The sequence below is a fragment of the Pseudophryne corroboree genome, chromosome 2 (assembly GCF_028390025.1).
Source record: "Pseudophryne corroboree isolate aPseCor3 chromosome 2, aPseCor3.hap2, whole genome shotgun sequence".
Classification (NCBI taxonomy): Eukaryota; Metazoa; Chordata; class Amphibia; order Anura; family Myobatrachidae; genus Pseudophryne; species Pseudophryne corroboree.
This window is the reverse complement of record NC_086445.1, coordinates 835,800,483-835,812,623: the sequence shown is the minus strand read 5'-3', so window position 1 is coordinate 835,812,623 and position 12,141 is coordinate 835,800,483. Positions and strand designations below refer to the sequence as shown.

The 12,141-nt window shown below is 42.8% G+C and overlaps 1 protein-coding gene across 8 annotated transcripts in view; it reads left to right on the top strand.

The window, feature by feature from the left end:
* The window catches only part of MAP7D2 (MAP7 domain containing 2), a 295,213-nt gene that overhangs the window by 204,885 nt on the left and 78,187 nt on the right, over positions 1-12,141 (top strand). For all 8 annotated transcript variants that reach the window (XM_063955748.1, XM_063955751.1, XM_063955754.1 and 5 more), the window contains one exon: positions 3,465-3,575. In XM_063955748.1, coding sequence (XP_063811818.1) covers positions 3,465-3,575 — 111 coding nt within the window. The remainder of the gene's footprint in view (positions 1-3,464; positions 3,576-12,141) is intronic.

Below are 12,141 nucleotides of genomic sequence, written 5' to 3'. Positions count from 1 at the left end.
AACTCCATCACCAACCCAGCTGTCTACCCTATACAGCGTACCAACCAGTTTATTGTCCACAAGTGTACTGTCATGTTGTCCAGTCGTTTGTCTCGCATGAATCCAGAACATACTGCATGACGTTCCTCGCAGCATCATCTTGTCCTGTTATATACTCCATGTTATGCTTGCCATCACTAATATTTACTTGTTTTTTCTGCTGTTTATAAACAATATCTTTAATTATATGATGAAATAGTGTTCTCTTTGGCCGTCCTTAATACTATTTTAAGTTTCATTTTTGTTTTAGAGTTATAATGATATCAGTGTATTATGCATCAAAACGTCATTAACAAACTCTTTGGAAATAAAACTTTTGACATGTACAGTATTAAGCATAACAGACCAATATTGTTGTAGTTAATATCCTAAACATTATAATGCACCCGCCACCATCACCTTTTTAAACATTGTTCACTCATTGTTAACATAGCACAGTGTAAGCTTTGCAAATTGAGGCCAAAAGCCAAAACATACAATGTATTTTATTAGGTTGTTTGAGAACCTAACATTTTCCAGGAGCTATTTGAAATTACTCTTTATATAATATTTAGTTCTAAGCATGGCAAACATTTTTTTTTCCTTTTTTAAACATGATTATCACCAGTTAATACATAACAATATAGTCATCTTGCCAGTTGCATCATTGTGTTGTAGACTAGAAATAATCACTGGTTACCTTGATATAAGATATTAATGTAAGACATCTTACAAGCAGCAATGGTTCTATACCGATTTAGCAATGTATCTATATGGATTTACCAGTGCATTAGAGAGACATAGATCCAAGTCTTAGCTCTGTGTTATGATTCATTATCTCTTTGCAGGATTTCCTGCCGAGTCATAATCCTCCCATCCCCCATTACATTATCTGGAAAATAATGCAGCACACCATCCAGTTTCTCAGTGACTGAAAATCCAGTATACTGTATGCTGAACAGCAATCATGCTTGTGGGGGTTTCATGCAAATAACCTCTGTTATGAGTGTAGTAAGGTTTAGGTATAATGTACTGTATACAGTATTGCAGGATTACCCGTTTCTGATTGGTTTGCAATGCTTACATCTCCTTTTCCAAAACTAAATCTAAAAATGTTGGCTATATTTTATGCTATGCCATTGGTATAGTTTTATTTATTTATTTTATAGCCAAATCATCAGAACATCATAGATTTAACAGTATATTATAATATATTGAAACACCTAAAACAATAGTGCTAAACCTGTTTTGGGAGATAGTTTCCATTAAATTGTATTGTTCGTCTGTTTATCAGTAGCCTCCAAAAAAACAGATCCAGGGGCCCCATTTGGGGCCAGACCCCACTCTATATAATTTATTTATAGGCAGTGTGTTACATACATTTTTTAGCAGTAAAAAAAAAAAAACAAATCTAGAGGAGGGGGGACACTGTGGGTGTAATCGTGAAATCATTTTCAAATTCAGCATTGGTGAAATGGGAATTGTTAGGCATATAGGAAAGTTAGTAGTGACATCTTACTTTGTAATGGAACTACTCTAGTTACTCTTGGGGACAGTACAGGGTTTGGAGAACCAGTGCAGCTGTAGTGTCACTGGGAACTAGGCAAGTTTTCTTTGAAGCAGGAAACAGCACTTTTATTTTTCTTCTATTTTTTAACTCACTCCCAACTAATAAAATAATTTGCAAATTATTTTTATTAGGCTTTCTACTTTTTTCATGGGGATGTAAACTTATGTTATAGCTCTTTCATAACTACCTTGTTCTAGAAGAACATGTGAGCTGGAGGTTACTGCTAACTTATCCATTGAGTTTACAGTGATAGCAGCTAGGACTCTTTAATCTCTATTGCTTCCCCCTATTGGCTACAACTACCATAAATTCATACTATACTCACAAACTCTAGTTTGCATACTTGAACGCCTGCTCAATCCTGAGGAATGCAATTCTGACTGCATGAAGTACTGTGCGATTTTCAGGAGGGTCAGGCAGTTTAATGAATCCGTATTTGATAAGCAGCTGCATACTTTTTATATTGAAAACTCATCCCTTTGAAGCACTATTGACATGACAATCGAAGGGTTGTCTGAGAGGTTGGGCAAGTTGTATATACCGTAAACCCAGTACAGTAACTTCTGCAAATCATGCCATAGAAATACTTGCAAGAATGGCACAGTTTCTGCAGATAATTATACTTGCTTATGTAGTTACTATGCATTGTTTTTTATTATTATTATTATTATTATTTGCTTACAATGAATGTATTTAAAAAAAAAAAACTAAATCCCCACTCATTAATGTTTTCATGCAGTTTCATCAAAGAATAAATGTGATTATTGAAAGTAAAAATAAAAATTGATAACTAGAGATATAGGTTTGGGAATAATACCTAATTAGTCATATTGCTTTGCAAGCATTAACAGCTAAAATGCACTTTCCATGCACATACGTGAGTATGATAGATTGTAAAGTGTACCATCACCAGGCAGATTACTCACAATAAATGTAGCTTTTCTGTGTGCAGAAGCAATATACATGGGAATTCTGCTTATCAATTAACTGCAACCCAGTGCGCCTTCGGTTATCCGTGTCTGGTTATCAGTGTCGTGTAACTAGTTTCTTACAAGTCAGTAGTCTTTGTAGTTCACTTTCCACCTACATATAAGCAAAACTGTAGTACAAATAATTTATTGGAGACATCATGCACCTAGCTTTCCATAAGGCACGTTCGCCTGCTCTTACAAATTTTGCCCATAAATGAGCTTTCTTGTATCATCAGTCCCGATATCCTCCACTCTCATGGTTCATTTAAGCCATGAATGTGCTTTAACTAAGTAGCTTCATAGAAGGGAAATGTTTAAAAGTGAAATTAATAATGTGGTGTCAAAAAAGCCCTTGGTGTTTGCACATACAGTACAGTAGATGTGCTGTGTGTTCTATTTCCAGGGCATCATCTGGTCTGTAATACGAGGTGCATATTGATTTTTCAAAGATGCTTCCAAAGACTATTTATGCTCTACTTGAGCACACATGAGCGACTTTCGGCCTGCAGATTTTGCAGATCATAGATTATTCTTTCTGATGGTAAATTTTAATTCTACATTCTCAAAAATATGGTCTCCGCTTACATAAAAAGGTACCTCCATTGTGTGTGATGGGTGCACTATAATGCAGTAAATTGGTCCTGTAGCTTATCTGAGTGCCTCCTACTGGTAGCAAAGTCTAGATTCTGTAGTTACTAGCAGTAAGTTGTTATATGCTGCCGCCTTTAAGATTTTTGGCCTGCTGCTTGCCTAATACCAAGAAATTACCTTTTGAAATTACTCTATGGCTTGATCTGAGCCTGGTCACTCTTGCATTGAGAGGAATTACTGGCAATATAAAAAGAAGTGTTTTTTGTTTTTCATGAGTAATTTCTTATATCAATGTCTGATGCATCTCTCTGCAGCCTGTGACAAACTGTCCTCTTCTACAATGAGTCTGCAAAGACCAGTGGACTCGCCAATCAGTAAGAGGCTCTCCGCATCCACTGCAGCAATCACACATTCCCCTGATCGAGGCAAGTGTACATCTGCCCCCTGTCCATTCAACCTCATCTGCCTCCCTAATATCTTTACGCTTAAGTTTCATTTCTTGATCATTTCTGTATTCATCTGCTTTTTTTTTTCTCATTCGTGTTTTGATGATGGTTGAGATTACTGTTTACATTTGACAAGCAAACAAAATGTTGAAAATATGAGATTGAAATTTTAGCTCAGTGCACAACTTTTCTCTGACGTCCTAGTGGATGCTGGGAACTCCGTAAGGACCATGGGGAATAGCGGCTCCGCAGGAGACTGGGCACAAAAGTAAAGCTTTAGGACTACCTGGTGTGCACTGGCTCCTCCCCCTATGACCCTCCTCCAAGTCTCAGTTAGATTTTTGTGCCTGACCGAGAAGGGTGCACACTAGGGGCTCTCCTGAGCTCTTAGTGAAAGTTTAGTTTTAGGTTTTTATTTTCAGTGAGACCTGCTGGCAACAGGCTCACTGCATCGAGGGACTAAGGGGAGAAGAAGCGAACTCACCTGCGTGCAGAGTGGATTGGGCTTCTTAGGCTACTGGACACCATTAGCTCCAGAGGGACCGAACACAGGCCCAGCCTCTGAGTCCGGTCCCAGAGCCGCGCCGCCGGCCCCCTTACAGAGCCAGAAGCAAGAAGAGGTCCGGAAAATCGGCGGCAGAAGACATCCTGTCTTCACCAAGGTAGCGCACAGCACTGCAGCTGTGCGCCATTGCTCCTCAGCACACTTCACACTCCGGTCACTGAGGGTGCAGGGCGCTAGGGGGGGGCGCCCTGAGCAGCAATAAAAACACCTTGGCTGGCGAAAATACATCACATATAGCCCCCAGGGCTATATGGATGAATTTTAACCCCTGCCAGATTCCACAGAAAAACGGGAGAAAAGGCCGCCGAGAAGGGGGCGGAGCCTATCTCCTCAGCACACTGGCGCCATTTTCTCTCACAGCTCAGTTGGAGGGAAGCTCCCTGGCTCTCCCCTGCAGTTACTACACTACAGAAAGGGGTTAAAAAAGAGAGGGGGGCACTAATTAGGCGCAGTATAACAATACAGCAGCTATAAGGGGAAAAACACTTATACAGGTTGAGTATCCCTTATCCAAAATGCTTGGGACCAGAAGTATTTTGGATATCGGATTTTTCCGTATTTTGGAATAATTGCATACCATAATGAGATATCATGGTGATGGGACCTAAATCTAAGCACAGAATGCAATTATGTTACATATACACCTTATACACACAGCCTGAAGGTAATTTTAACCAATATTTTTAATAACTTTGTGCATTAAACAAAGTGTGTGTACATTCACACAATTCATTTATGTTTCATATACACCTTAAACACACAGCCTAGAGGTCATTTAATACAATATTTTTATTAACTTTGTGTATTAAACAAAGTGTGTGTACATTGAGCCATCAGAAAACAAAGGTTTCACTATCTCACTCACTCAAAAAAGTCCGTATTTCGGAATATTCCGTATTTCGGAATATTTGGATATGGGATACTCAACCTGTATAAGGTTATCCCTGTATATATATATATATATATATATATATATATATATATATATAATATATATAGCGCTCTGGTGTGTGCTGGCATACTCTCCTTCTGTCTCCCCAAAGGGCTAGTGGGGTCCTGTCCTCTATCAGAGCATTCCCTGTGTGTGTGCTGTGTGTCGGTACGTTGTGTCGACATGTATGAGGAGGAAAATGATGTGGAGGCGGAGAAATTGCCTGTAACAGAGATGTCACCCCCTAGGGAGTCGACACCTGAGTGGATGAGCTTATGGAAGGAATATGTGACAGTGTCAGCTCTTTACAAAAGATTGATGACATGAGACAGCCGGCGACTCAGCCTGTGCCTGTCCAGGTGTCTCAAAAGCCATCAAAAACGCCCGTTACTGCAGATGGCAGATACAGACGCCGACACGGATACTAACTCCAGTGTTGACGATTGAGAGACGAATGTGACTTCCAGTAGGGCCACACGTTACATGATTGAGGCTATGGAAAATGTTTTTACACATTTCTGATAATACCAGTACCACTAAAAAGGGTATTATGTTGGGTGAGAAAAAACTGCCTGTAGTTTTTCCTGCATCTGAGAAATTAAATGAAGTGTGTGATGATGCGTGGGTTTCCCCCGATAAAAACTGTTAATTCCTAAAAAAGTTATTAGCATCATACCCCTTCCCGCCAGAGGATAGGGCACGTTGGGAAACACCCCCTAGGGTGAATAAAGCGCTCACACGCTTGTCTAAACAGGTGGCACTATCGTCCCCGGATACGGCCGCCCTTAAGGAACCTGCTGATAGAAAGCAGTAAAATGTATATACACTCACACGGGTGTGATACTGCGACCAGCAATCGCCTCAGCCTGGATGTGCAGTGCTGGGGTGGCTTGGTCGGATTCCCTGACTAACAATATTGATACCCTAGATAGGGACAATATATTACTGACTATAGAGCATTTGAAAGATGCATTTCTATATATGCGTGATGCACAGAGGGATATTTGCCGACTGGCATCAAGAGTAAGTGCGCTGTCCATTTCTGCCAGAAGAGGGTTATGGACAAGACAGTGGTCAGGTGATGCTGATTCCAAAAGGCATATGGAGGTATCGCCTTATAAAAGGGAGGAGTTATTTGGGGTAGGTCTAACAGACCTGGTGGCCACGGCAACGGCTGGGAAATCCACATTTTTACCCCAGGTAGCCTCTCAACATAAGAAGTCCTTTGGGCCCCATAAGGGCAAGCGGGCAAAAGGCTCCTCATTTCTGCCCCGTGGCAGAGGGAGAGGAAAAAGGCTGCAGCAAACAGCCAGTTCCCAGGAACAGAAGCCCTCTCCCGTTTTCTGCAAAGTCCTCAGCATGACGCTGGGGCTTTGCAAGCGGACTCAGGCACGGTGGGGGCCCGTCTCAAAAATTTCAGTGTGCAGTGGGCTCACTCACAGGTGGACCCCTGGATCCTTCAGGTGGTATCTCAGGGGTACAAATTGGAATTTGAGACGTCTCCCCTTCGCCGTTTCCTAAAGTCTGCTTTACCGACGTCTCCCTACGAAAGGGAGGCGGTATGGGAAGCCATTCACAAGCTGTATTCCCAGCAGGTGATAATCAAGGTACCCCTCCTACAACAGGGAAAGGGGTATTATTCCACGCTGTTTGTGGTACCGAAGCCAGACGGCTCGGTGAGACCTAATTTAAATCTGAAATCCTTGAACACTTACATAAAAAGGTTCAAATTCAAGATGGAGTCACTCAGAGCGGTGATTGCAAACCTGGAAGAAGGGGATTATATGGTGTCTCTGGACATCAAGGATGCTTATCTCCATGTCCCAATTTACCCTTCTCACCAAGGGTATCTCAGGTTTGTGGTACAGAACTGTTACTATCAGTTTCAGACGCTGCCGTTTGGTTTGTCCACGGCACCCCGGGTCTTTACCAAAGTAATGGCCGAAATGATGATACTCCTTCGAAGGAAGGGAGTTTTAATTATCCCTTACTTGGACGATCTCCGGATAAGGGCAAGATCCAGGGAACAGTTGGTAGTCGGGGTAGCACTATCTCAAGTAGTGTTGCGGCAGCACGGTTGGATTCTTAATATTCCAAAATCGCAGCTGATCCCGACGACACGTCTTCTATTCCTAAGGATGATCCTGGACACAGTCCAGAAAAAGGTGTTTCTCCAGGAGGAGAAAGCCAGGGAGTTATCCGAACTAGTCAGAAACCTCCTAAAACCAGGCCAAGTGTCAGTGCATCAGTGCACAAGGGTCCTGGGAAAAATGGTGGCTTCCTACAAAGCAATTCCATTCGGCAGATTCCACGCAAGAACTTTCCAGTGGGACCTGCTGGAAAAATGGTCCGGATCGCATCTTCAGATGCATCAGCGGATAACCCGGTCACCAAAGACAAGGGTGTCTCTCCTGTGGTGGTTGCAGAGTGCTCATCTTCTAGAGGGCGCAGATTCGGCATTCAGGACTGGGTCCTGGTGACCACGGATGCCAGCCTGCGAGGCGGGGGAGCAGTCACACAGGGAAGAAATTTCCAGGGCTTGTGGTCAAGCCTGGAGACATCACTTCACATAAATATCTTGGAGCTAAGGGCCATGTACAATGCCCTAAGCCAAGCAAGACCTCTGCTTCAAGGTCAGCCGGTGCTGATCCAGTCGGACAACATCACGGCAGTTGCCCACGTAGACAGACAGGGCGGCACAAGAAGCAGGAGGGCAATGGCAGAAGCTGCAAGGATTTTTCGCTGGGCGAAAAATCATGTGATAGCATTGTCAGCAGTGTTCATTCCGGGAGTGGACAACTGGGAAACAGACTTCCTCAGCAGAAGTCTTCCACATGATTGTAAACCGTTGGAAAAAACCAAAGGTGGACATGATGGCGTCCCGCCTAAACAAAAAATTGGACAGGTATTGCGCCAGGTCAAGGGACCCTCAGGCAATAGCTGTGAAAGCTCTGGTAACACCGTGGGTGTACCAGTCAGTGTATGTGTTCCCTCCTCTTCCTCTCTTACCAAAAGTACTGAGAATTATAAGACGGAGGGGAGTAAGAACTATACTCTTGGCTCCGGATTGGCCAAGAAGGACTTGGTACCCGGAACTTCAAGAGATGCTCACGGAGAACCCGTGGCCTCTACCTCTAAGAAGGGACCTGCTCTATCAAGGACCCTGTCTATTCCAAGACTTACCGCGGCTGCGTTTGACGGCAGGGCGGTTGAACGCCGGATCCTGAAGGAAAAAGGCATTCCGGATGAAGCCATCCCTACCCTGATCAAAGCCAGGAAGGATGTAACCGCAAAGCATTATCACCGCATTTGGCGAAAATATGTTGCGTGGTGCGAGGCCAGTAAGGCCCCGATGGAGGAATTTCAACTGGGTCGATTCCTGCATTTCCTGCAAACAGGAGTGTCTATGGGCCTAAAATTGGGGTCCATCAAGGTTCAAATTTCGGCCCTGTCAATTTTCTTCCAGAAAGAACTAGCTTCAGTTCCTGAAGTTCAGACGTTTGTAAAAGGGGTACTGCATATACAGCCTCCTTTTTGTGCCTCCAGTGGCACCTTGGGATCTCAATGTAGCTTTGGGTTTCCTAAAGTCACAATGGTTTGAACCACTTGAATCTGTGGAGTTAAAATATCTCACATGGAAAGTGGTCATGCTGTTGGCCCTGGCCTCGGCCAGGCGCGTGTCAGAAGTGGCGGCTTTATCCTGTAAAAGCCCTTATCTGATCTTCCATTCAGGCAGGGCGGAATTGAGGACTCGTCCTCATTTTCTCCCTAAGGTGGTTTCAGCGTTTCATCTGAACCAACCTATTGTGGTACCTGCGGCTACTAGTGACTTGGAGGACTTCAAGTTTTTGGACATAGTCAGGGCCCTGAAAATATGTTTCCAGGACGGCTGGAGTCAGTAAATCTGACTCGCTGTTTATCCTGTATGCACCCAACAAGTTGGGTGCTCCTGCTTTTAAGCAGACTATTGCTCGTTGGATTTGTAATACAATTCAGCTTGCACATTCTGTGGCAGGCCTGCCACAGCCAAAATCTGTAAAAGCCCATTCCACAAGGAAGGTGGGCTCATCTTGGGCGGCTGCCCGAGGGGTCTCGGCTTTACAACTTTGCCGAGCAGCTACTTGGTCAGGGGCAAACACGTTTGAAAAATTCTACAAATTTGATACCCTGGCTGAGGAGGACCTGGAGTTCTCTCATTCGGTGCTGCAGAGTCATCCGCACTCTCCCGCCCGTTTTGGGAGCTTTGGTATAATCCCCATGGTCCTTACGGAGTTCCCAGCATCCACTAGGACGTCAGAGAAAATAAGAATTTACTTACCGATAATTCTATTTCTCGTAGTCCGTAGTGGATGCTGGGCGCCCATCCCAAGTGCGGATTGTCTGCAATACTGGTACATAGTTATTGTTAACTAAATCGGGTTATTGTTGCTGTGAGCCATCTATCCTGAGGCTCCTCTGTTATCATGCTGTTAACTGGGTTCAGATCACAGGTTGTACGGTGTGATTGGTGTGGCTGGTTTGAGTCTTACCCGGGATTCATAAATCCTTCCTTATTGTGTACGCTCGTCCGGGCACAGTATCCTAACTGAGGCTTGGAGGAGGGTCATAGGGGGAGGAGCCAGTGCACACCAGGTAGTCCTAAAGCTTTACTTTTGTGCCCAGTCTCCTGCGGAGCCGCTATTCCCCATGGTCCTTACGGAGTTCCCAGCATCCACTACGGACTACGAGAAATAGAATTATCGGTAAGTAAATTCTTATTTTAAACTCCTATGTACAAGCCTAGGTAAGCTGATCTGAAACAACCAACGAATCACAACAAAATTTGTAAATCCTAGTATGATTTAAAACTGTGTTCCAAAAATAGATATCTTTAAGCCGCTGTCAGGTTGACAAAATAAGAATAAGAACCCCCACCCCCAATCGCTACCACCTACATCCCCCACAATTTTTTTTTTTTTTTTTTTGCCACTGGGTACTTGGCCACCAGCTAAGTCAGTTGTTACGCTGGGCATACGTTATGCAATTATCTGACCAATCCTCTAGTGCAGGCCTGGCCAACCTGTGGCTCTCCAGCTGTTGTAAAACTACAAGTCCCATCATGCTTTGCCACAGTTTTGCTATTAGGAAATGCTAAAACTATGGCAGGGCATGCTGGGATGTGTAGTTTCACAACATCTGGAGAGCCACAGGTTGGCCAGGCCTGCTCTAGTGTATTGCTGTGAACAACCACTAATTGGTCAGTCAGACATGCTGAAACTGTCCTGCATGTCTGAATGATTTGATAATTGGTCAGCCTCATCTGGCATTGTATGTGCTGAAATTGCCCAACATTCCCCTGTCCCTTCCACAGGGGAGGAGCGCAGATATTGTGTGGCCATAAAGTGTGACATATCTCAGTCTGTGGCCACTCTATTTGATGGATTTAGCTTGTCAGATAAAGGGGGGAATATAAAAAATGTTATCGCCTCCGATTTCCCGTCTAAAGTGACGGGAGATCGCAGGGAGCAATATATAATTGATGTCCCCTTTTGCGCCGATCATGCCCATTAATGTCTGGTTTAGCTGCGTAAAGCGGCTAAACCAGACTAAACTACTGGGTTTGATCGGGAAAAGTGCTGTTTGGGCACCCAAACGGATCACTTTTCATACATTTCAGCTTGCCACCCCTGGTCAGGTGCGAGCTGAAATGTAAATGCCAACATTTACATATATTTGAATAGCTGTGTCCGACGCCATCTAGTGGCTGCCGGCGGAAATAACATTTGAATTCCGCCCAGAATGTCTGTTGGTCTGACAGCATGCCTGGCATTAAGGTGCATACAGAGCACTTTTGGTCTGACCTGGCCCTGTCAAATCGGATGAAAATTAAACTGTACATAAGATGTGATCCTCCGATTTGACTGGTTTTCTTTCATCAAAACATGATCGACAATACGTACACACTCCTCCAATATCGAACAAATGGCTGAAAAATGCAAGAACGACGATTGTATTGGTGTGTACCCAGGTTTAGTCTTTTACTTTGTTGCTACAATGTTGCAGCTCTTCATATAATAGTTATTTCTATTGATGCCGAAAAACAAACGTGACCAGAGCAAGGAATAAACAAACGTGAAACAGATTTAGTGCATGGTGCCATTATCTGTCATTATGTATGAAAAATAGCTAGATATTTCCTGAGGTAAAAAGTTATATATGCAAACTCTTTAGTTTATGATTCTGGGATTTACATAAATATCTCTAGAGTTTTCCATCACTACCCAAATGGGTTTGTCAACTTTTCTTTCAAAGCTTTCTGTGTAATATATTAAAGATAAAGTAGTAGATTTTTCATATTGACCGTAATCAGAGTACAATGTGGCATAATTAAAGTTTTCCTGTTCAGCGGTATCTGTAGTTCTAACTAATAGGTGACATGCCACCACATTTAGTAAGTATACTGATACCCCTTTTACACCGCAAACCCGGGTCAGACCCTTTCACACTACACTTTCAACCTGGGTTATTGCAGGGTTAGCTCCTTTTAACTTAACCCAGGTCAGCAATTAAAACACCATGGATTTCATTTTAAATGGACTTTTTTTTGGCTCAGAAAGATGAGATGTCAGAAGGAGACTAAGGGGTATATGCAATTGCAGTCGAATTCCCGAAAATGTCGAGAAACGGGACATTTTCGCCCCAAAAAAAATTCGACAATGCAATTCAGTACTTTTCGCCAAAAAAACGGACTTTCCAATTTCGACTTTTTGAAATTCAACATTTGTCAAATTCGACATTTCTGCAATGGTACAAATGCAGCAATTCGACAAAAGTATATTCAATTGAAGATTGTAAATTCGACAACAGTGCTTTTAGACAGTAAATTCGTCATTTTTAATCCGCCACACTTTGCTGTCGGAATCTAATAAAAAAATTTAAAAACATGTTTTTTTTGGGGTGTTTTTTTATTGGTAATAGCATATCTATTTATATTAGAAGGGATTAGGTACTTGGTTTGTCTATTTTGGAGGCACAGGTATTATTTATATATTTTTAAAAATGTATATATA